Genomic DNA, 26,526 nt, shown 5'->3' with positions numbered 1-26,526 from the left:
TCCTGCTTGCCAAAGACTGACTGAGAGCTCACATAAAGCCAGCTTACCTTTTTACCTCCTTTTTATCTCCAGTACAGGTTCTTTTGTAGGAGGGGGCAGGAGCTTGGGTAAGAACCTGTATTGCTGATGTTGCCTTCCCTTCCAAAATTCGGCTGTCCTTCTCTTAGCTTGCATCCTTTTAGAACTTTGTCCAGCAGGTAAAGTGGCCTCGCAAATGCTTGCTTTTAGGCTGATTGCAGAGCCTTTAACCGTTCGCTTTTTGCTGGAAGTGACAAGAAAATATCTTATCTTACAGTGCAGTCAACTGTTAAATAAAGCATCTATGAAATAAAACTTCTTAAATTCCGTAAGAAAAATGCTGTCTTTGCTTTTTCAAAATCACTATTTAAAAAAAAGAGTTTTTGAGATAGTGTGCATTTCTAAGCATTTGTGCTTTCTTGTAAGTGACAATAGCTGTCAGCATACTAAATCGGTATGGCCTGCCTAATAGAAGTTATTACTCAGACCATTTAAATGAAGCCATTGTGTATGTAAAGAGACCGTGCTTCTGGGTGTTCCCTACCACTTCTTTTCCAGAGAGTAATATAAATGTTTTCATTTGTAGACTTCTACTGTTAATGTTACAGGAGTTATGGTAAGGAATAAAACTGTTCATTCAAAATTGTGCTTCAGAAACAATTCCTATTTAATTAAAAATGTATATTATTTGTTTTCATTTACAAAATTCAATAGTTGATCAAGACAGAGCATTTGCCGTGTAGCAATGTAATTAGGTTGAAAGAGTTTTTCAAACACCATCCGAATTATGTATTTATGAAATTACAAAGTATTTGCAAAAAATGTTTCTATATATGGGCTGGTCAGTATGAAAGGATTTGTTATTTTTTCCTCACTGATATCTTCCTTAATGGGCACCGTAGTCACCCACTGCTCTCAGATGCTGTAGTTAGGAAACTTGGAAATGTGCCTTTCACGTTAGAGTCATTTTTAAAAGACCATTGCTAACTTGTTTTTTTAAAGGAGTAATGAACAATACCATGACTGAAACGTATACAAAGTGAAGCTTATGCTTACTTGATGGCATTTCCTGTATAGTTTTTACTATTTGCTTTATTTTTCCATTTTATATCTGAGACAACAATACTCATAAAATGAACGTGATTGAAGAATGCTCAGTATTTTGTTATCTACATGCAACAAAGGGGACAACTTTGTTTTCTATATAAATGTACGTAAAGGATGGTGCTTGAACTCGCCATGTTGGACTGAGCTACCAGATGCATCTCTGCAGACCTGCATTTCCTTCCTGCCTGCTCTGCTCGCTGCCGGGTGACATTAGGCAGACGACTTTGCTTACTCATGTTTCAATTTCCCTGTCTCTAGAACAGAGGTAATGATGCTTGCTTTTTAGGAGATAAAGAGTACTGGGTATTTATTATTAGCTGTGGTCAAGTGCCTAAGGACACTTTAAAAAGGTACAAGTAACCTAATTAATTTGTTTTGAACAGCCATTGTAATTAGGCTGGATATTCAGCCATAAGACTACCTTCAGCTTCTGTTCAGCTAGGACAGATTAGCCTCAAATAATTTTGCATTGCTCTTCTTTCTTCTGAACAAGAAAATGTCACGTTTGGGTGAAATTACCTTAAACCATTCTGTTGCAGTTTAGACAGAAAATGTGTGTGCAGCTCTTTGGACTTCTCAGGTCCCTACAAATGCCTCCAGAACTGGTAAATTTAGGGAAGCACTTCAGTTTTTTTCCATTTGTAGGTATATATTACTCTTTAAACAGTACTCTGTTCAAAATTTGTATTAGTAAAATATACATCCTGTCCTCAGTGGAACATAAACAGTCCTTAAAATACCTTTAGGTAGGTGCATGGGTAGAGCTTTTGGTTTTGTTTTGGTTCATGGGGTTTTTTTTTCTCCCATCTTCTGAATTCTGCCAGTCTGCCTGCTAACAGAAGTCCACACCATGTATAAATCCTTGTATACATTTAGCTTAATTTCCTTCCTAGGAGCAGAGGTCTTTCTAGGACTCTGATCTGTTATTTTAACTCAAAATACATCATTAGTGATGGGTAGTAGAAAAGTAGATTTAGTTACAGTATGCTTAGTAGCTCTGCTGGAAAAGTTGTATACACCGTGAATGGTCATTCATCACAATGTAACCTAAAATCTATAGTGGAATAACTAGGTAAACATGTCTTTTGCACTGGGGAATGGTGGTTTAAGGGCTTAATAATGGGATTAGGAGTCTCTTCCTTCAGTGTCTCAGTGCTTTGCTGAATTAGAGGCTCAGACATTACATGGCTTCTACTTAGGTTCAGAGTAATGAAGCCTTATGGTGTGTTCTGTGCTTTTTCTTTTGGCTTTTCCCAGAGCTCACTTGTACAACTGCTGAAAGTTGGTTGCTGGTAGGGTTGTTGTTTTCGTGAGGTTTTTTTCTTTTAGTTTTATATTTGTTTTATATATATTCAAATATATATATATATATATGTATAATTTTCTTCATGTGGATCTATTAAGTGAATGAGTTCAGGAACAGACTGAGCTGAAGTTTCTCTCGTGAGCCAGTTACTCTGTAACAGGGGCATTTGTATGATACTCTGAAGTTTCATTTATTTATTTTGAAAACTAGGTCTGCACTTTCTACCATGAGGAAAATAGCTTCTTTGCTTTTGGTTTTATGTTTTTTCCTCCCCTAAAAGAAATGAAATTTATGTTGTGGAATCCACAATTTCTGCTACCTTGAGTGATTCAGACATACTATGTTGAAACAGGAGCTAATAGCACCCTGAGTCAAAGTGTGTTGGGCATACCCTTACCATAATGTTACATCTGGTCAGTATGTTTATTTTGAGTACATCATTCTAACTGTATCACACCGCCACACATCCATATCATTTCAGGTTACTGCAGATGTATGGTTCCTGGTCACTTACAATGATGGCTCACCGGTGATTTGGATTATTTGCATGGCAGTCTGGGCATGCATCCTGTGAAGCAAAGTTCTGCTCTGTGCATTTTCTCGTGGTGCTTTTTGGGATGCTTTCCAGAACTTGGAGGATTCCTGTGACTGTGTCAGACGAATGCAGTTTTGTGGCCTTCACTGACTGCCGGCACAGCTTCTGGCAGCTGCCATGGGGTGTATGGCTGAGTTCTGTGCAGAGCAGACACTAATGTGAACAGGACAGTGGGCAGCTGCACAGTTACCTTCTGCCAAATGGATCAGCTCTGCTGGGAGCTGTTCTGCTGCTGTACTCTTAGTAACAGAAGAGGGTTAAACCAGGATATTCAGCCCAAGGCATTTGCCTTCTCAAATAGGGTGAACAATCCGTTACTGTGGCACAGTAGTGGTAATTCGATGGTGTTGAAGAACATGGCCATAACTTCTATTTTTATTGATACTAGATACAGATGCAGGTATGCTGTGCATTGAAGATATGGCCACTTTGGCTGTAGTTCTGTTTGTTGTACAGTGGTCTTGGTGCAGAGCAGAACATTCCTGGAGTGACTGGATGCACCGTGACGGTAAAATATACTCCTGGCAGTGGAGTTTTTTAGTTCTGCCTAGCAGCTGGGGGAGAAAACAGGAATATTAGCATATGTAGCTCCACCAGGACAACTGTGTCTATGCTAAAGGCCTTTGTTGTACCATTACAGGCACTTACGTGTGCTGCCCTAGTACCTAGGAATTGTGGCTCTGGGTTGGGATCGTTTTGCACTAGGCTTTGCTTAACACAAGTAAGAGCTGCCAAGTGATGGAAAGGCAGGGAGGAAGAGAAAGCACCGGGATGAGCAGCTCGGTCATTTGTCTGGGGACGTGCTGTAGCAAGGGATTGCTCAAAGGAGTGTTGGAAGGATGTAGCTTTGTAGGTATTTGGCAGAAAATATCTTCCAAGGACCGGGGGATGTTCAGATATGTGGTAGGGGTGGTGGACAATGGTGACTAGGCTGAACATGAGTAGAAATAACCTGGAGATACCAAATAAGCAGTGACTGTTGGGAAGGCCTTGGCTATGGAAGATCAGTACATGCAGATTTTTTCCTGTTTGGGCGGGGTTTAGTTGTTTTTGTTTGGTTTGCTGTATAGAAAGGTTAACGTGTGGCAGACCAGAGAGGCTTGTTCTGACCTGTTAAGCAAATCCAGAGAACTGGGTTATGTTGTTGGGTTTCTTTGTTTTGCTTTGTTTTTAGGTGGGAAAAACAACAAGCCTGAATGCAGACAAAGTAAATTAGTTAGTTTTTTCTGCCTCTAATTCTTGTGGGTTTCCATAAGCCTTACTTTCCTCACTCTGGATGCATTGGTTTTTAAATTCCTGATTTGTTCTCTATATAAATACAAATCAGAGAGCTTGAATCGAAAGCTTGGAGTGTCTGCTTCATGTCTGTAGTGTTACGCACAGTAGTCAGTGCTGAAGCAAATTGATGTTTCTGTTCAGAGTTTCCAAATGTTTGCGGTCCTCTAACATGGTAAAAGGATTCTGACTTTAAATGAAGTCTGTTAAACAGAAGAACACACTAACCTAATAATGAAATTAGAAGAACTGGTGGCTTTGCTGAACATAATGTTGAGAAGAGATGGGGGACAGCTTTCCATTAAGTTCTGAGATAAATCACACGGATGATATGGGGCTCTGCTAATGCAACAGAAATACTTCGGAGCAGATCAGGTCAGAGAGGAACTTCTTATGTGGATTATAAGTCCAGTACACAACAAGAATGTTTTCTCTGTTAGTGCTGGGCATACAACATGGAGAATGTTGCTCAGCTCTCAGCTTGTGATGGCTTTTTTGATATCCTGTAAAAATTAATATTTGGAATATATAAAGATCACCATAGTGAATGTTATCTGTGTACAATTTGTGTATATATTACAAGGATTCCTTTTTTTTTAACGTTTGAGGGAAATTGGTGGTTGAAAGCAGCAGAAGTCTGTTGTTTTTAAGTCCTAAACACAAATTGTTTAATTAAGCACAAAAGAATTCTAGGGTTTAGTGTGTCACTGGTGCTATAGGTTGCCTTTAAACTTAGCAACTCTGTATATTTGAAAACTGTAGAAAGGTATGTTCAGTTAGTTCTGTTGTTTTAGATGACTGAGATACCAGGCAGATCTGTGACAAATTTAGGATGGAAAAGTTCTGCTTGTTCATTGTTCTCACTGCACGCTGTAACTGGAAGTTTTGCACATGCAGACTTAATCGTGTCAGACTTCCTCAGCTGGTGCTGCTGCTAAAAGTGGTTCTGTGCCATGTTGTGTTGCTTTACACTTGCGCAAACAGCTCCACTGTGAACAGATTTTGTTGATAGTTTTGTTTGAATGTGCGTGGAGATTTTTTGTGTTGCGGTTTGTTTTTGTTTTTTTTTTCCCTAAATTAGTTTTCAGCCTGATCAGTTTCACAGTCTAACTCACTATGTGGCCATATAAAGGTTTGTACTGGCGTACGTCAGGGAATAGTCTGGGGTAGGAACAAGCTGTTAGGAGAGGCCAGGACTGCTGGTTCTTTAGGGCTGCTTTTGTGCGTGTGATGCTGGTTTGTGTAGTAAAACATTCATCAGATTACAGGCCTGAGATTTACTCTGTGTATGTGGTTTTTGCTAGAGACTGAAGAGAGTCCAATTGTGCTGCAGATGAATATACAGATAATAAACAATATGCTCTGTCTGCGACAATTCTTTCCTAGCTTTGCATTCTTCAAGCAGAAGGTCTCATGGTATCCTGCATGTGACCTTAAGAACGTGTTTGTCTGCAAAAGCCTTGAAAATGGAATTGGTTTGGACATTGTGCATGGATGGAAGATGTAGTTACATTTACTCTGATGACAAAGACTGAGAACAACGTTAAGGTTTTGTAGCAGCGTGCAAGGTGTATGTGGGGGTACCACCACCACTTTATTTACTGGCTTCAGAAGTTCACGCTGGGGCTTTTGTGCGCTCAGAGCAAAAGAGCAGTTCTGAAAAATTCAGTTGTTTTGTTATTTCTGTAACTAAGCAAGAGAAAAAAAAAGCAAGTATTCAATTGAAACAGATGGGATCAAATCTTAGAGTGAGAAGAAAACTTATTGTGCAAATAATATAATGTTACTGTCCACAAAGAAAATGAAGTGTGTGAGGTATTGGTATGCTTCAGTTATTGAACAGTTCAATGACTGCAAGCCATTTGAATATTCAGTAGGGAAAAAAGATGAGGTGAATGTTTGCAATAACAGAATAGCTCTTAATGATCATATCAGCATCAATTAAAGCTCTAATTAGAGGACTTTGATGCTGTACAGTGGAGGTTTAGCCAAATTTAGGGGAGGAAAGGCCTGAAAATAATGTGCACAAAGAACAAAGTAAAGGTAGCAATGTAGTTAAATGTTTTCGAAATTATCAATTCTTTTACCTCTTCTTTGTACACATTGATAGACAGTGTGTTTTCTCACCATAACCCAGCTGTGCCATTAGGATTGTGGGCATCATTTCTTAAATTTGTGCTGTGGAGGTGAGCATTGTCTTCAGAATAAGCAAAAGGAGGGGTTTGGGTGATTCTGGGTGCTCCAAAGTACTTCTGCTGCCAACCGGCTTATCTGTTCTTCTGGGCAAGAACCTTTTATCCAGCTCACAGCTAAGTGGAAAGAAAATACTTCTGTTCTTCTGCCTACCTTTCTTATTTCTTTGTCACAGTAGGAGAACCATAGCCCCATTGTCATAGGTTTATGACTCAAACTGTTTGTCATATTATTGGAGGTGTGAGTGAAGTTCCTCTTTCATCATTGTGATGCATATTATCTTCTCACTTGGATTTTTAACTAACATAAGTCCAAAGACCTCCAAAACACATCCTGAGAATTTAAGAGAAACGCGAACTGACTTTGTGGCCTGTCACTATTTTACAAGCACAGCGTGTAAAACCATCCACTGCTTTTCTGCTTCAAATGTTTATTTATATGGAAGATTTTGCAAAGCAATTAAGTGGAATGCATTTTAGGAGAATGTTCCTCGTGTAGACACATCTGCATGTGACATGACAGGATTATTTCTTCCCTACTTCTCAAACTGTGTAGGCTAACATTTTAAGGGAGATGATGACAAAGAAGTGTCAGTTTTTCTTAAAAACAAAAGACAAAAGTACATCATCGTTTGTGACAATGCTCCTGCTGACAGCTCTTTGGAGAACTTGAGTAACTACGTGGGCTTAATGGCCTGGGGAGAAGGAATACAGAAAAGGAGATTCTAGTGAAAGGTTATAGGAGACAGAGTGACACTGAAGGCAAGATGTCAAAGGCTTGTATTGAAAGTACCAAAATAAGTGTACTGCAGAGCTACAGAACACTTGAAAATCAGCAAGGCCTTTTTGTAGGGCATGTTCTAAACTTAGTGGCAGCAGTAGAAAAGTAAAAGTACTGTAAATCGTACATGCCTGACTACTAGTGTAGCATTCTTGAACTGCTGCCCATTTAGGACTCGGCAATCTCCTTTAATGGAAGCGTGTTTTCTTCAATATTTGAGCTTGTTTATTGCTTATAAATAAGCTCATCTGAAGCTGGTGTTCGAGGCTGAGAATAACTGCGTGTTACAAGTTATCATTTGCAAATTAGCATATCTGTATAATTAGAGATCCTTAGGAAGATAGTTTAAATTCTGTTCTTGAAACTTATTATTTAATGATATATTTTTTTTAAGTTGCTAGAGTTTGTTTCTTAAGTCTCTCCTCTCCTGAGGAGCTGGAAATATGAAACGTGCTTAAAGGGTGTCTGGTTTAAGTTTCAAAATACTTTACTTCAGCATTGGGTTTTTTTAACTCTTGTTCTCTACTTCCTTACTCATACCAGTCAGCCTGAGTCAAATTAAATATTTGTCAGCTGTGAGAAAAATAATCAGTCCTAAGTATCTTATGTGCAGAAGGACAAGGAGTGCTGATCTGCTGTAGGGTATTGTTGAGTATTATCTTCTGTTTCTCAGGTCAGCAGCCAGCACCAATATTAAAATGTTCTTTGTGAAGTGTTCCTTCTCGATGGGAGTAGCTCAGTGACATGGTCAGGGCAGCAGCTGCCACACACGTGGGAATTGGTTTCTTTAACTCTCATTTGATTCTTGAACCAGATGACCTTGGGTATGGAAGGAAGACAAGGGAGAGAGTTCTGTAAGTGGTCTCACATTTTTGTAACTCTTTCCTTTCTGGAATAGATAATGTTTATGGACTTAAAAGTAACATGATACTTGTTTCGGCACTTGTCTGCCTTCCTGTTCATTATATTTACCTGGATGAATTTACCGACAACTTCAACTTCATGCAGCTGTTCAAGTAAGCACACTTTAAACTGATCTACTGGCATCTACATTCCGAACTACGTTATTCGCGTGTGTATTCGGAACTATTTTCTTTTGCATTGCCATCCAGCACAAAGTATTACCTGCAGACCTCCATCACTATTTTTTGTCTTGTGTTTTGCTAATTATAGTTATTGAAAACGTTAAATGTTCTGATTAATCTTGTGAAATTTTCCAGTGTTAAAAATTAAGCTGTCTACAGTCCCAAAGTAGTAAGATGTTTTTTTATTGCAATGAATATACTTGAATCTTCAAACACAGTCAAATACATCTACTAGGAGTTTCTGCAAATTGTGGTTACATCAGCAATAAGCATTTCAGTGGCATATATGGGAACAGTTCCTCTTCCTCCCTTATGGCTGGCAGAAGGGGAAGGGGGCTGCTGTGGTGCTGTTCAGAAAGTGGGGAGAACCTGTGTCTGAACAGAAGCACTGACTGTACCCCAGAATACTTTTATAATGCCAGTTTCTTACACCCTCCTGAGGTTAAACAGTGGGAAATGTGGGGAAGAAACCAGTAATTCTCAAAGAGGTTAGAGAAATGTATAGCTGAAAGGATGCTAGCCTGAGCTAAGCACAGTATCTTATTTTGGAAGATATTATAGACAGTTTGAATCCAAAATTTATTCCAATGTAGTTTTAATTTTGTTATTATTGGGACTGATTTTTATTTTCCTCTTGTGACTTAGCATCTTGACATCTTTATTAGAATGCTTGAGGGAGCCTCAGTGGCCACGCTCACCCTTCTCTTTCAAATACAGCTGGAAAATACAACCTCCTAAAGCCATGTATTGAGTCAGAACATGCTGCTCTTCATGATCAAGTAGAAGTGATGCTCCTGCTGCTTTTTCAGTTGAAAGTTAGTTTGTGTATTTTTGTCTGCTAAAGACAATGTGGTTTAGATTAGATAGCTCATTATAGAGAAACACAAAGCAGATACTCGTGGGAATACAACAGGTTAAACTCCAAACCAAAATAGCTTCTGACTGTAGCAATTTCTTTCTTTAGCTTGAAGGACTTCTTCGTGAAGGTATTGCTGAATGTCAAGCCTTGAGTATATTTTTGTAGCTCTTGGTTATTAGTAAGCAGAATATTCCACCACTGTTTAACAAATTTTACAGGCTACCATTTGGAATGCTGAGTGTGTTCTCAGACTGCTCACTAAAATGCTTCTGAAGTGGAATGAGTGGAAAACTTTGTGACTTGATGAAAAATGTCTTCAAAAGTTATGAGCACATCAAAATCTGCTGCGCTGAAATATCCTTAGAACATGTTTTTTTTAATTTTAAAGATGTGTGAAAACTACTATGTAGATATGCACTGTAAAATGGAGTGGGCCTTCAGTATTAAAAAGTGGATGAATCTAGACTGAAAAGAGGTTAAATATCACATGACTGGAGACTTGAACATGATTGATGCTGAAAAGCACATAACACGTATGTAGAATATTATACAGTCTGAAAAAGGAAAGACATTGAAATCACCATCAAGTAAGCCTTGTTGTGGGCTTTCAGTGTAAGAAGCAACATGTAGTTCCCAGAGTTCAGTGCGTTTATAAGGTGAATTCTTTTTTGCCATTATTCTATAGACTTTGTTTTGTAGCATATCCAGTAAGGTATTTTTATAGGCACACATGTACATGATGCATATAAAAGCTGTTGCTTTATGCTGCCTTAAAACTATTTGGTTAGAGGTGCATTAGTTATTTGGAAACTAATGCTTCCTGTTTTCATTTTAGCTGCTATTGAGACCGGGCTGATAACAGCTAGATGGAAGAGTCCTACCCAAGGGTATATGTGAAATGGAGAACAGCTTGCCTGGGAGATGATTTGGATTATTGTGCTGTAGGTCAGTAGGGGATCAGGGCTCCTAAAAACTACAGAAAATGCAGAAAGCTTAAAAAACAAAAACCTTAAGCAGATTTGTATTTTGAAATGTGAACGTATTAAGACTTTCTGTAGTCCACGTAATCAGTAAGTGAAATCACCTGCCTCCTTCTCATTGCTCTTGCACATGAAGCAGCTGTCAGAAAATTTTCTTCTTGCTTTGTTTGTAGGTTAAGACAGGCTTCGGGTTGTTTGTGACTTCTGTAATACCCAGGGTATTCTTAAATAGAAAATGGACATTAGGAGCTAGTGGGAACTTTCATACCGTATTTCAAAGGTCAAAGAAAGAAAGGATTACAGAAACTATTCAAATGTATCACAGCGTACATCAGTGATGCTCTGTAGAAGTCTCAAACAAATGGGGATGTGAAGTAATGCTGCTATAAATAGCTGAGTGTCCATCCATAAACTTCTACTGGAAAGGCATGGAATGAGATGCCTGCATCTCTGCAGATGGAATTCTGGGTGTGGCAGTACCTACTCTGATACTGAGAAGTGAGGAAAAGTGATTTTTTTTTCTCCTTTTCCCACTGGCCACCTGTAAAGATAAGGAAGGGGTTTAAGGAGGGAGGCTTTTCCGCCTTCCTTTTACTGCTGGAGTTTAAAACAGGAGCAACTTTCTCAGCTGTTTGGAGTGGACAGTGCAAACATTTTCCTGACTAACTTCAGATTTAGCAGCCCAAACTACTGTGAAAGAGTTCTCAATCCCGGAGTGTAAAGGAGGTTCTTTTGTATAAATACGAGCATACATCCCTTTCCTGTTTCAAGAAAAAAACCTTTTCAATTCGTCTACCAACCAAGGAACTCCCAAGCTGTGGTGAGAGGTCCGTTAAACAGTCCTAGAAAGCAACAGAAAGTCTGGTTCCTTTACCAGGATCGACTATTTGGCCGCTTGGCCTTTTGCCTCATAAAACAGATGTTAGTATTATCTCTGATATGTATTGCTGCATTTATAATGTACAAAATAGTTGGCCGCTAAACACGATGGCTCAATTAGAGTGGAATGTAGACTCTCAGCTCTTCCATTAGTTTTGTAATGGCTAAAAATAGCACTGCTAAAATATAATGAAGTTAAATGGAGTAACGCAGTGGTTGTCTGTGCTCGGAGCTGGAATTGCCAGAAACAGAGGGATCTTTTTCCAGGCATAATTATTCATCCCAGAAATAAGGGTTTTGATACATGAAGTGTTTTGTTGTGCTTTTTGAGTGAAATAAATTATTGGTTTGGTTGTCTGTGTTTGTTGTTGTTTTTTTTTTTACCATTGTCCTGACATTCATATGTTACTACGACATTCCTGTTTACTGGCTGAGGATTCCTTTTACATCCTTTCAATGACGTGCATTTTCTAACCTGCACAGACAGTACCGAGAAGTCCCAAATTGCACTGACTTATTTTTGATGTAAGGGTTTATAGCATTCTTCTACAGTTTACTGGGAATATGTAACATTTCAGCAACCACAGCTTACCAGTTGTGGTAATGGCTGATACTGTAATTTGTGGATGGGCAGAACGGACAATCTGTGAATTATGAGGCAGATAATAATACATTTTAATTAAATAATAGCAGCTATTCTATAATTCATTTTTACCATAATGCAGGGAAACCACAAGTGGGAGTGGACTTGCTTGTCATTAAGTGCCGATAACTTGGGTTTGGATTCTTTGGGTGTTGTGATACTTCTGCTTAGCGATTAAAACTTCACAAGTAGGAATTTAAACATGAATGTTTATTTTAACGTTGACATTACAACCATTGAAATTGGATAGTTGCAATGGTAACTGCATTATGGTAAGTATATTTTCTTGGATTCGTGCCCCATGAACTATACAGCCTTTGTACAGTATACATTGTGTTTGAGGAGTTAGCCAAGTCATAAGGCACAGCTGTGACTCAGGTCTATGTACTGACCTTTTTACCTTTAAAAACGTCTTCCACCGAGTAAAATATCATATCCTGTAGCTTGGATGATGACTGTTTTCTCCAGCATCTTGCGCTGTGTAACGTTATTCTGCTCTGAGGGTTAGACAAAATCAGATAAGAATTTCATATAAAAAATCAATAGAAGTATTTATATTGGAGCGAAGTAAAACAGATTATACTAACTTTCTGAAGCAGCAGGAGTGCTTTATCTTAGGTGTGTACTTCAATGCCTGCTTCAACAGATTCCTTATTAGTTACTTTTTGGGGAAGGGGGAGAGCAGTCATCGTTTCTGGACAGATCACTGGCTCCTGTATTGCAGGTTGTTAGAGGTAAATTCTCCATACAACATCGGCGTGAACTTAATTTTATCTCAAATAGTTCTGTATCATATTAATTTGTATTTATCTGCAAGCATTTCAGAGCAGTAAAACAACTGCTGGCACCAGACTTGAGCTTTGTCTGACTACAGGGAAATCCGTGAAGTCAAACTGAGACAAACCTGGTGTTAAGAATTGCTCTGAAAACCTTTTCTCATCTCTAACAGTTATTCATAATGTGTGTTAGTTTCTGAAAGAAATAAGATACCACACATACCCATTTGTAATGTTTGTTTGGCAAGAACATTAAAATACACCCTTTGTTTTAGAAGTGCATATTGTATATACTCTATTAAGATGAAGTTGTTCTTGTATTTCTGTGATATAGAAAATTACAGGTGTTCTCATGACGATAACAATAACTCCATGTTTACCTGAAAATGGTTTTAAAAAAACCCACTGAACTCCTTTCAGTGCTTAATTTTTACTAGCAGTTTAAAATGAAAAATAATTAACCATTCAGTAAAGAATTTTTGCTTTATACTGATTGAACCGGTTTGTGTTTGGGAATTTCATAGAGCTTCTACCACTGTCTGTGGTCTGGTTGAAACTATATTATTTTAAATGGAGTTTTCTTCTGAGTATGTGTTCAGCTTCTGTGTCTCGTTACACTGACTCTGTTACAGTAACACCGCTGATCCCATCAGTATTTCACATGCACGTAAAATTAAGTAGCTGAATTAAGCACATAAAATTAAGAAGCTAAATTATAACTAGTATGGCAAGGTCTCATAAAAGAATGGAGAAATGATATTACTGCAGGCTCAGTTTCATATCCTGGTCTTCTCCCTGGTCACATGTAGTACAAGTTGTGACAGCAGGCTGTACGGGAAGTTTGTGCTGTCTCTTTCCAACACACACGGGTTGGGTTTGTTTGTGATCTGCTGGATTCCGCTGCAGTTGTTGGTTGGGAGTAGGAGCTGTGAGTTACTTGTAGGAATCGGGGAACAGCTGCAGTGCCCATATCCAGTGATGGTTCTTAGATAGCGCAGCCATCTGCTGACCTCAGATCCAGGTGCTCCTTGCTTGTGCTGTGCTGGATCCTTCCTCAAGTCCTCACTGTCATAAGAGTGGCAATCGCGGCAATTTTCTTTTTGTGTCCTTCCTATTTCTTACATGTCTCTTTGCAGGTCCTTCTCCTAGCTTAACACATCAGGAGCTGCTACAGCGAGAAGTAGCTGAAGGCAACACTTCTTAAAATGTTTTCTTTCCCTTCCACAAAAAGCAAACTGTATCCTCTATGTGACTTGCTACAGTTAGTGCACAGCACTGCCACAGCTCTGCTTCTGTCCTGCAACCTCGGTCAGTAATGATCTTCTTGGGTTGGTAACCTTTGGCCTAATCAGGGACTGCTGGTGTCTGCAAGCCGTGGTGGGAGTGAGGAACCCTACACAGCCAATCACTGAATGGTTAGTTTTGCTTTAGTTGCAGAAGGCTCTTTTAAGGGAGAAGGGAAGGAAAAGATACCACTTCAGAAGGTAGCTCTGGGAGCACCAGTGATTGTTTTCAGTCCTCCCAGTGCAGTGTTCATGCAGAGCACAGCATGCACATTGGCCATCCCTGTTCTAAGGGGTGTTCTAAGAGCACTTCTTTGCACTTACTGTATCTCTTATTGGTACAGCCAGGCACTTGCTGTATGCACACAGGAATTGAACCCCACTTAATGAGTGTCCTACTTGAATTTATCCATGTATAATGCAATGCACCACAGTTATTTGTACCTTAAGCAGCCTCTTGCTACAAAGAAGAGAGCTGTGACTTGGATTAAATTTAAATCCTTGTTTGTAATGTGTTAGCATAGCAAACTAATGCCAAAATCTATTAAGCCTTCAAGGTTTTTTTGTTCTTGACGTTGGGTAAGTGCTTAGATCTTGACCACAATCACATTTCCTTCTGGGCAGGAGGAAACAGTCGATGTAGTTCCAGTAATCCGGACAGACTGTCACATCTGGTTTTATGAATGACTTCTGGGGGCGGGGGAGGAAGGTTTGCAATTGATTAACATTGTTCTTAAAATCAAAGACTACTGTAGTTTCAGGAATTGCTATAGCAGGCTTTTGGGACCTCAGCAGTTAGCTCAGAAGAACAAATTTATTCATTTTATCCCTTAAAACATGATACAGAAAACTATAATAATAGACTTAACAGTTCCAGATCTGTATTTCCAGCTCCTCAAAAGGAAATTAAAAATGGACACTTAGTCTTTCTGGATTATGGTAACTCTGTATGTATGTGTGTGTGTGTGTATACATAAATGAGTATAAAGAGCCAAACATTTTTGGCTATACTTGTCAAACAGGTTTTCTTATGTTTCAGCAAACTGTATTAGATGTAAAATGGTCTCCAGAATTAAAGAGCATATAAAAATGAACAGTAATACATTTAGGAAAAATGTACATAGTTTTACAGTGAGTTTTTATATAGCTTTTTTTTCCTGAAGGCAGGTTGATGGCAAGTCACTGTGGAAGATAAATGATATTGTGCCTAACTACTCAGTAGGTGCTAAATGTGCTGTTGTTTAAGGCCCTGCTTACATTTCTATAAGAATTCCTAGCAGAATTCAGCAACCTGCATTCTTGTCCAGTATTCTCCAAGATGAATCCAGTGGATAAACCAATGCAGCTGTACTGTGCTGCCAGAAGCAAGTCTTTAGCAGTTAATAATGCCCAGGATTTTAAGGCTATCTTTTTTTTTCCTAAAAGGTGGCAATTTGAGGATCTCATTTACATTGGAAGCCGTTCTGTCAATACAACTGAAGCAGATTCTCTGATATATTCACCGTCACGATAATCTCTTCTGTTCAGCAGTATTAAGTTCCATTGTTCAGCAGCTTCGATGCTTCATTCTTAAATGGGAGCTTGGGTGGTAAAGTCATTGTGTCGAAGCACCTGCATCGGTGATTATTTGGTTCAGCATTGACCTGAAAAAAGGTGCAGGGCCCTGATGGATGTTTATAAACAACATTGCTGGTGTCTTACACCGTATCAGCCAGAACAGACTCTATTGCTAAAGGACAGGCTCAGCCCACTACCCAGTATTTTCAGCATCTGTACTTAAAACGTTTCCCAGGAGTACACAAACTGAAAGCTAGCATCTTGAATTCATCTATGCAAATAGATAGCCTTTGAGCCTGCAGTCAAAGTGAGGTTGAGTCACTGGGCTATTGCAGTAGGACAGCTACATATGTGGTTCTCTCTCTCTCTCTCAGCAGTATTATCTAATTTGTGGTCCTTGATGATTTATTGCATTAAACATAATTTGTTTCATTACATGCTGAAATGTTTCCGAAATCTCCAGTCTGGCAAACAAATGTGTACTTTCCCATTGCAAAGAAGTATTCATCACTGCCTATAATTGCCTTCCTTACAGCCTAGCAGCAGGTTGGTGGGGCAAAGAAGGTACCTGCTGCCCTTTGCTGTGTGTGCAGAGAGGTGGGTCCTGGGCACTCTGGTGTGTCGGAGGGACAGACATCAAAACATAAGCAACAAACGGAAAAGAGAATATTTTTGAAAGAATATTCAGCTCTAACAAGAAGCTTTTGTGATATCTTAAATCAAGTAGCATCAAAAAAGCTTGAACATCCTGTATTTTAAATCATTTCTCAATTTAAAAGGGTTTGGACTAGGGGAGATGCCTTTCTTCAAAAACCTTAACCCTCTTACTCAAGTGTTAGAAGTTGTCCGGTGGTGTCTGTTGTCTCTGTTCTGAAGCAGAGTACCGCTGAGGCCACTCATCAGTCTGACATGAGGTCCTGTCTCCAGCCATCCTTGCATTTCAGCAGCAAAACACATCAGAGCACGAGCAGAGCAGCTTCCCTTGCAGAACACCCTCCTGCTCTATTTTCACAGCGGTCTTCAGTGTCTCTGGGTGCACGCTTTTCTCCTTTGAAAATTGTTTGTACCACAGTGACCTTTCTGCCGCACGAGATGTGTAGGTAGCTAGGTGATGTGACGCTTTTTGTTTGTAAGTAGCATTACCTCTGGATGACAAGAGACACAGTAATGCCTGTGGGTTTGTTTGGGGTTTTCTTGTAGTAGCTCTGAAAAGTTTCTGCTCAGTTCTAGCATAGCAGGCTTTGTGAACTTTGCATGAAGTGCTGCACCCTGAGGCACTGGTAACCACTTGGTGGTCTTGTCTGTATATAAGTATATATAAATAAGCAATATTATATTTGTGTGTATAAGTACTTAAAAAGTACTTAATTATTTATAAAATAGCTATTTTATAACAACAACATTGAAATACATAGGCAACATAACCAGCTACCAGTGGTAGCATCTCCACTGTTGATGTCTTAGAAGCAGCTTAAAGAAAGACAGTATCCTGAAACTCCAACTCTAGGAACAGAGGTTGTGCTGCGACTGCTCTTACTGAGAACTTGACCTTAGTTACTGGAGTCTGAAATGCAAATCACTCATGATCATGAGAGGGCTCCAAAAACCTGCTCATCGAAGAACATAACACCCTTGAGCAGCTGAGATGTTGGGTTAGTGGAGGGATGAAAAACCTCCCCTGTAACAAAATATCGTATTGTTCAATAGATAAACAACTAACTGAAGAGTCTTCAGGAAACCCTAGTCTAGAATATTTCTGAATTATTTATATTCTAATTACATTGTTCTGTTTGAGAAGTGTACGTTCTTGGCATATTCTTAGCATACTTTAGGTGCTAGTATGGAAAAAAAGAGATTTGTTTTGTTTTACATCTACCTTTCCTCCTGGGAACTTTAAGAAGTGGAATATCATGCTTTGAAGGAGGTAAGATGACACATTCACTCCTAGAATTCTTGCAGAGCGACTAGAAAACGTCATGACTTAAAAATGCACTTTTTGTACATATTTACAAACACTGTTTTGATCTTTGTTTTTAAAGGCTAGATCATAGTGTGCTAATCCCTACATTTTTATCTGTTAAAGCAGAGAAATCAGAGATAGGAATCTCATTTGGGTGTACTCGTTACTTGAACACGAGCAAAATGGCATACAGTTGCTATATGAATTTACATTCAGTTTCGGTTGTTTCTCAACACAAACCTCTCAGCATGTGATGTGTGTTGCTTTCCTTCTTGCTGGCCACGAAGCGTTGTACTGCTTGCTTGCTCATCACTATTGATTATCCTTAAGGAAAAAAATGTTGATTCTTTTTATATGCCTATATATGGAAGCAATGTCATGGATCTCCCAGTACAGCTATTAATAGCCTCTCTACATATGCATAATAAATAATTTACTTTAATCTGCACTAACAGAAATGCACTTGCAGGAATTACAAGTGCCCTTTAAATATAAATTTGCATAGTTTTTCCCTTTGCATGACTCACTCAGTTTGTCATTTCTGACTTGTTTGTTTGCTGTCTCTTTCACAAACAGCCAAATCTTGTGGCTAAGTGATGATTCCAACTGCTTTTAATAGTTAAGAATCTTTCAATTGCTACCTCTTCATATTAGAAGTGATAGTCATGGGTAGAAGTTTTAATAGCAGGGGTCTAAAGATGAGTTAGTACAGTTTTTAAACCATCCTTTGAAACTAGGAGGTTGGATCTTTCTTATAGAAGGCATTGTTAGGGGAGTGTGTACAGATTTAAATATTTTGACTGGCATTATGTGTTGCTACGCACGGCCCAGGCAGAACCTCCTGATCCTCATCTCTCCAAAAGTACATAACGCAGAACTGCAGAGGATTCCTTATTCCTGTTGGTCATAGAACTACAACCTCAGAGCTTTCCCCCTTGTTTTATTTCTTTGTTAATTAATATATCGTAACTTGAAGTGACTGAAGATGTTCATATGTTGATACAAATTCAGAATGTTAACTTCTATTTCACAGTTACTCATTTTGAAGAAAGGGGTTTGTGTCTGAAGTCTGAGTCAGTAAAGTAGATGCAGAGTGTATCTAGAGATTGTGTGTTCATTAAGATTTATTAGCCTGATGCTGTTCTTCCTGAACTCCTTCCCAAATGTTGGTATTTGCAGCAACAAATAACATTCTGAGTGTAAATTAGTTGTCATTGTTAGCATTTGTGATCATATTGCTCCCTGCCTACCCAAACGTCCAGACAGTTCTGTTATCACGATGAGGAAAGCATCATGAAGATTTTGTTGTTTTTTTTTTTACTTTTATTTTTAATGAATGTACAGAAGTTAATGAGAGTTAGTAATTGTTAGAATTTAGTCTTATTTCCTGTTTTCATTTGATCTATTAAAACACACAAATCTAGAAAATTATAAATGTGAGTCATTAGCTCTGGGGCACATAAATGCTAGGCAGGCAGCCATGACAAAGCCAGAAGTATTTAAATCTCTTGCTGATAAAAATAGGCACAGTAAAAACGTCAATAAATTTAAAATTAACCTCCTGTAAAATGTAACCCCAGTTAACATATAATGTCTTGTGAGATTGCTGCCTTAGGGCAGCATGTAAGTTAGTACATGGTCTTAAAAAGTAAGTATTTAACATACAAAGGCCAAAAGCCCAGTCACTGCAATTTGCAGCATGTGTTGTCAAGAAACCATGTCTTCTGGTAGTTACATTGATGTTTTTCTTTCTAGGGGGATGCCAAGAGTCTTCTGGTCTCTGAGAACCTGAGCACTGGCCAAAAGTTGGACTTTTCAGATACAATGGTACAGCAGAAGCTGGATGAAATAAAGGACCAAATCAAGCGGGAAATAAGGAAGGAACTTAAAATCAAGGAGGGAGCTGAGAACCTCAGGAAGGTCACAACAGATAAAAAGAACTTGGCATATGTGGACAACATTTTGAAAAAGTCAAACAAGAAGTTAGAAGATTTGCATCATAAGTTACAGGAGTTAAATGCGCACATTGTTGTAACGGATCCAGAAGATGTTGCAGGTACTGTATGTTATAATGATAGCAGTCTACTCTTCCTAGTTTACATAAGCTATTGCCCATTTCACTTGGAAAAAAACTGCTCTGGAAATGAACAAACCTGCAGGTGGAAAGTTGGTTACCTGTGTGTGTGTTAGTTCTGACTCAGAAACAAATGTCCAGCCCCTCTGCGTTGAAAATTGTTTTCTGGAGCGGAGTACGGACTATTTGTTGATGCTGTGAAGATTAATGTAACCTGTGTTGATTCTTCACTCTCAGTTATTACCATGTTAATATCTTTTCTCAGTCACGGTAGTATCATCTAGTAGCTTTTCATTATGTAAGAGCAAATTTCAGTATGAAATACCCACAGTGAGGTTGCCCTTTTTAGGATATATTGAAATCGTTTTAATTAGTACTTTCTGTGGCTTGGTGGTGAGTTGATACTCCTTTTGAATATATATTTTATAAAAATAGCAGGCTTGGTATTTTAAGATGGAACGTTGTGAAAGTGAACAGTCCTTTTTCAGCTTTATGGAATGACTTGGGAGGTGCTGCCAGCCTGTGGATTTCATATTGCACGGCCTCTTTCTGGCAAAAAGTTAAAATAAACGCACCCATGCCATTGAAGGTGTTTGTAAAGTGAGTGCCAAGCCTAAAGAAGCTTGGGCACTAGAATAAAAAGATGACATCACCTTGCATTTTTGACAAAGGTTGGTTAGGGTGAGAATTCAGGAAAATACTGGTAAGTGATATCAGGAATACATAGCATCTGGCCCTGTAACGTTAGGAAAATGTTGCAGTGTGTATGGTACACTTGCACAATGTGTTCTGCATTTGTTGCTTTTGAGGTTTTGAGAGCGACAGTTGTGGGGGGCGGAAGGGAACTAGTGAAGCAAAGTAGTTGTTGCTGTGTGAAATGAGAATATGTACAATAATGTATGTTTCAGAGATGGCTGTTGGGTTTTATAGGAGGTATGAAGTGTTCTGTCTCATACTGGCTGAGGTTTATGAAATTCCTCTTCAGTCTTGAGAGGGACTTTTAAAGGAACAGGCAGAAGGAAAGGGGAAGAAAATTAGATGCAAATTCTCTAGAGACTAAATATAAAAATCTTAGTAGACACAGATGTGAGAAATTAATCTAGTAGTGGAACCTGAAGAGCTGGTGGCACAAAATGTACAGAGTGCCCCCTTCCAGGGCAGCATTTTAAAACTGTCACAAGGAGAGACTCAGCAATACTATCCTTGTGTCTGTGTGCATCTCAGGAAACACAACAGACCCTTAGAAAGCACTTAGTACTTCTAAAGAGATTTAGATCTTTGGGTGCAAATAAATAATTAAGTAATGCTGTTCAGGTCCTTGGTACATTTCTGAAAATGCCAGCAGTGCCCATTGCTTTTGTGAATAATGGATAGCAGCCAGGCTCATCCTGCCCTTTATTCTACAGCAGAGACTTCATGAAAGGCTTAAGGAGTAGAAGATCAAAGTTGATAATCTTATGTGCTTCTAACTGCTTTGGATGCATGCTAAGCCTCTTAATACCTTAATACTACGTTTTTAACTTTCATTCTGTTCAAGATGTTATTGGCAGATAGCCTTTACAGTCTTAATTATTAAAATATGCCCTGAGAAAAGTGCATTGTTTCTTAACTACTTCAATTATTGCAGGCTACAAAACTTTGAGATCTTTTTAAGATCAGAGTAGGTATTCCACTGTCAGACTCCTTTTAATATTTTACAAACTTCTAGAGAAAAAAAAAAAGATTTAACCATCCTTTTTTAGATCCACAGTCTACAACCATCCACCTCTCCAAAGCTGAAATTACTGATCTCTTGTAGCCTGTTTGCCTTGTCATTTAGTTGCCTGTCTCCTTCCTCGTTCACGGTCACTAAGTCATGGGGAAAGGATTGTCAGTCTGCAGACAGACTGAATGCTCACTAGCAGGTACATGTCATCTGGGTGTTTTTCTGATCTTAATATTGAAGTTTTATGTCCCTAATAGCTGAAGTCAAAACTATAGGCCTTGGCAAAGTAAGGCTGATAGTATAAGACTTAGGACACTTAAGCCTACTCTCTGTGTATAAAATATTTGTATCTGTTGAACATTATACACAGAGATGTGGCCTCAAACATCCCTGTCATCTGGTAGCACAGCTCTGTGGAGAGGTCACAGCTATCTCAGCCTGGTAATTCTTACTTCTGCTTCAGACTGACATCATGAATTTTATAACCATTTCCTGGAGAATGTAGGAGTGCCCAAGTATAAGTGCATTAATTCCAGACATTGGCTTTATTCTAAGTTGCAGCTTTTTACTTCAGCTTGTATTTCACCCTTTTCTGGTCTGTTAGATACAAGCGATTTAAAAGAGTGAAGGATGTATATGGGAAACTTTTAGACTATGCAAAGTGTAAATACAGAAAATGAGATTAACAAACAAAACAAAAGTGTGGGAGTCAAGGCTTATGTTCTCTTTATATACTTACACTATTCTATATTTTTGGCAGGGTGGTCCTAGGTTTTCCCAGTCTTCTAAGTATGTTGTAGAAGTTACTGGGCGTTCTAAGTAGCAAAGTCAGGACTGAGATCCTTCAACAAGTAACACTGAGGATAGTTGTCTGTGAGGTTATAATCCTTCTGATCTGTCAGGCCTGGTCTCTGAGGATTTTTGGATTGTTTCTGTTTCTACTGCTTGGATGAAAATGTATAGTGGTGGCTTCAAAAAGTCATTTACTCTTCCCTTGTTGCAGTATGTGAGAAGTGGGTGTGAACATATGTTTGTAAAGTGCTCTACACTTACAGCTGGGAAGTGTCACACAAGCTGTTGTGACTCTTACTGCTGCTTATGGTGTCAAGCAGTGGCTTGCATTACTTTTTTTTTTTTTTAAATGAACCACTAATTTGTAGTGCAACTACTATGTAATCAGCACAGTGTAATTTGTAATTTATGTAGGTAGGTCAGTCTGGAAGTACTGCTTCCTATTTATTTCCAGAGAAACAACAACAAATAGAGCACAATAACACTTCGACAGAGAATATTCTCAGCTACAAAATGCTCTTTTTCAACACAGCCACCACCATTAGCTGTGCATTTTCACCAGCCATGAACCAAAGCCTGCATGCCATGCTAGTTTTTAAAAAAATAAAATAACAAAATAAACCTGCACCTCTGGAAGTGGCCCACTGTCACTGTTGCCATTGCTGAAACACATCACCCACCACCTCACATCCGCTGTTTGGTCTCCATAAACGTTCGGTCAGTGTCAATGAATGTCAACGGATCCCATTTCTCTGCTTGGAGGCATTGTTTTCAGAGCAGCCCCCGTAAGTTAAAACCATTCAATGTAATCTTAATAAATCTTCAGTAGAAAAATGTGTCATTAACATTCAGTTTTAAATGAGTTGGGATATTTTGATGGTATCTTGGCTTGAGTTGAAAGCTTTCCACGTCCTGATCCCATAGGAAATTATTTTCCTAACTACTTAAATTGGTGTTAAACCTTAACCAAGAATTATACTTTGCTAAAAAAAAAAAAAAAAAAAAAAAAAAAAAAACCTGTATCATTGAGTGTGAGGATAGATATGGCAGCTGATGTGTGTTTCAGAAACAACTATAACCATAATGTATGTTTACTTTCCGGTATGAGGTTGCTGGTAAATCTAGATCTGTTTCAGAAGTGAGACTTTGCACCCAGGTCTGTCCTTATCATGCAGCGCATTAGTCATACTAGGACGCAGGGTTTTAAAATTCCTATGTCAGCACTTAAGTGTGAAGCAGAATGTAGCAATATAGATAGAGCAGGACAAGTGGAGTAACCATTACAGCTGAAAATCAGAGAGATTTATTTGAACGTATGACATGAGGATGATTACTTCACTCGTAGACATGAGAGCATTTTGTATCGTTAAAATATATTTCTGCATATTAGCACAGATTAAATTGATATTTTTTCATGTGTCTAAAAAGTCACAGTAGAGATTGCACTTTCTAATATTGTTCAGGGAGGTAAAAGGTTGTACTGGCTTACCTGCAGCAAGGCACTGATTTAATTAGGTAGGGGTTGCAACAAAATTAGTTCAGGTATTGACTTTTTAGATGTCAGACTGTACCTACGGTACTGATATTTGTAAGAATTTAATGGTAACTTTGGGGAACCTTAGTGTGGAATAATGCTTTTGAAGCAGTGTTGAGACAATTTGCTGTCTGTTTTTCAGTAAATCAAATTTGCCATTAAGCAACTGAAATTCATTTCAAATCGAAGCGTCTTTTCCAGGAAACCAGTGCTGGATGTTCTCTGTGCACGCAGAGCATCCACTGCTGTCTTGGACTTATGGACAGGTTAGTTCTGTGCCATCGCATCTGATTCCCTGTTTGTTTGATCAGCAATATCTCAACGCGCATCACAGGTGTTTCTGTTGGTTATGATACTACATTAAATGTCCTCAAATAAATTAAAATTGTTTCCTAACTTGCCACTGAGGAGCTTAGCAGCATGCTGCACTGCTATCAGAACCAAAATGTGGACAGTTAGATGGGCTCCTATATTTCATGCTGAGCTTGTTGAATAAATCATGTACTTACAATGTGGGGAAGTCTTCAAAGAGAAGAGAAGCAGTCTAGAAAAAGTAGAATTGTCACTATTCTAATAGGGATAGCTTAGATAAGAGCATTAGTATAAGGTCATTTAGAAACAAGGAGTGTTTGCTGGTAAGCACTATGCAGACTCAATTGAACTGAAGAGGTTTTCAGAAGAGCAAAGATAAAAGTGTTAAACACTTCAGACCAAAAAGTGCCATTATCCTGATGCAGTCCAGACACTTAAAAAAAAAAATCCATTAAAGCATTACTTTTCACTTCAAGTCTTATATTTTCATGAAAACAGGATGTCACAGGTCCTGGGGAAGCAGTATCACAGTTCTTGCAGCCTGGCTGTGTGTTAAAAGGCTGCACAAAACCCTCTAATGTTAGCAGCAAAAATAACAGGCTAGTTACGTGAAATGAAGTCTAGTTCACTTGAAATACATCTGTTACTTCACTTCATACTCATCATGACAAGAGAAGAATGCCTGGGGGCACTAATCCATTGACCAGAAGATCTGTTACTGTCTTATGCAAAGCTGGACTTGAATACATCAAAAGTGACGAGTCTTGTGCTATCCTTATTGACCAGCTAACATGGCAAATAGAGAATCTGTCATTTTCCTTGGTCATCACTTAGCTTACTTCAGTGAATTATCAATTTGGTATAAACACTTAACTCTTCAACTTGAAGTATGTATATAAATCCCATTGATTGCACTTACCTGGGTGAACTTATTACTTATTTGTATTACAGCGATGACTGAATGTCTCCAGGTGAGACTCAAGCCCCTCTGTATGACGCTTTACACAAATAGGTAATCACTTTAGTATGGCTAGTTATGTCTACTTAGGTTGTAAGAGATACAAAGAGGGAAACAGATGTAGCTTGTAGCGTTGCAGCTGAGATTGTCAATGCTTTCCATAATCGGACCTGTTTGGCTGGCTGACTTAAACTTTAATCTGAATTCTTCTATAAGAAGCTGCCTCAGGCTATTTATTGTAATGAGGCTGGGGGGGAAGGAGTCACTTGGAAGCCATTTCTGAAAAACTTATAGTAAACAACCATAATGTTCCATATTCAGAAGTTCAGCAAGCAGCTACTATGACTGAAAGATTTAAAGAAAAGAAGTCCTAATAATTAGTCTGTACTACAGAATTTTTCTTTGTTGCTGCTTGCTAACAAAACATATAGTAGCTCGGTTTCTACTAAACAATAGAGGGGAATGTAAGTCCACAAGTGCAGACCGGCTCTTTCGATGACCCAGGGAGACCGCGCAGACAGGGAGAGGGAGATAATAACAGCTGCATGGGCAGCCGGAATTGTGGTATCTCTAATTAGTGCTTGACTTGCAACTTGAGTGTTGTTTTAATGCAAAGGAAGAGTGCTTGTTTGCGTCTGTAAAAGCTGTGAAAACAGACTTCGGGAGAACCACAATCTTCCCTGTGGATCATCAGAGGACTGGGATCTTTAAGTGGTAGAGGCCGGCAACATAAATCTAAAGTTGGTAAATATTCATTTACAAAATTATTCTACTTTATAAGGAGACCTGACACTGTGACTTTCAAGTTTCATGTTTGTTTTAATTTTGAATAGATCAGTGGATGAGGATTTGTTAAATGTGAAGACATAAGTAAGAGAAAAGCATGTTGTTAATCTTTTTTTCATTAATACCAGATTTAAGCTAAAGCTGTGCAAGTGCAGTGTTTCACAGATCAAGCCAAAACACTGAAGAGAGGAAGAATGAGAAAACAGATGAGGAATAGCACAATTATTTATTTATTTATTTATTTTTGAGACATCTGGTACTTTCTGTAGTATGTTTAAGTAGTGAGTGTGCAGTAAGAGCCTTAAAGTGTCTTGAACCGAAGAGTGAATTAACAGCAAAGGAAATTAGAAGCTCTACTTATATGAGAACTGTGTGCAGCCTCATCAAAGACCGCAGTGTAAAATAAGGAAATTACATGGCAAACTTGAAAGTAAAATGTATTAAATCTCAAACATTAGTTATTAGAAGCTTCTGCAGAATAAATATGAAATGGCAGATAAGACAGTTAATAATTTGTAAGTTACCAGTGCAATGCCTGTGTTTTCTAATAACCAAAGATGTCAGGAACTTGATCCACCATCTTAGTTTTAATTCAAGGAAAACTAATTAAAATTGAAAAAAGACCACACTGTTGCTATCGGATAAATACAATCTTCAGGAGACCAACTAATGTCATTTTTCTGTAGAGCATCTATTCCCTCAATTGTTAAAGATAACAACGACAAAACATTGTAATAATGGATGTAATTTACCCTCTTCTACAGAAAGTTTAAAAGAGACGTCCTTGGGCCTGTTAGGGAGGACAATCAGCCATAGCAAAAAGGGATGGTCTTGTTGGAAATCACGGAATAATTAACCATTAGGAATTAGTCCAGTGACCGCTTGTTTTCAGTTCATTAACAGTTCATGGTGTAGAAGCTGAAATAGGAGCCAGTGGTTAATAGACTTTTCTGGAGAAGGAAAACCAAGTTAAGGAGTTCAAGTATGTAATTTGTTTGATTGAAAACTAACTCACATTCTATTTAATTAATCCAACAAGATGGAGATCTAAACACAGTAATATTCTCAA

At 38.5% G+C, this 26,526-nt stretch overlaps 1 protein-coding gene across 1 annotated transcript in view; it reads left to right on the top strand.

Moving 5' to 3' along the window:
• Window positions 1–26,526, top strand: part of PKN2 (protein kinase N2) — a 51,926-nt gene that overhangs the window by 2,892 nt on the left and 22,508 nt on the right. The window contains exon 2 of the mRNA XM_025153257.3: window positions 19,052–19,352. Coding sequence (XP_025009025.3) covers window positions 19,052–19,352 — 301 coding nt within the window. The remainder of the gene's footprint in view (window positions 1–19,051; window positions 19,353–26,526) is intronic.

This window comes from Gallus gallus, chromosome 8 (genome assembly GCF_016699485.2).
Source record: "Gallus gallus isolate bGalGal1 chromosome 8, bGalGal1.mat.broiler.GRCg7b, whole genome shotgun sequence".
NCBI lineage: Eukaryota > Metazoa > Chordata > Aves > Galliformes > Phasianidae > Gallus > Gallus gallus.
Note: the sequence above shows the minus strand (reverse complement) of the source record. Positions and strands in the feature narration are given on the sequence as shown.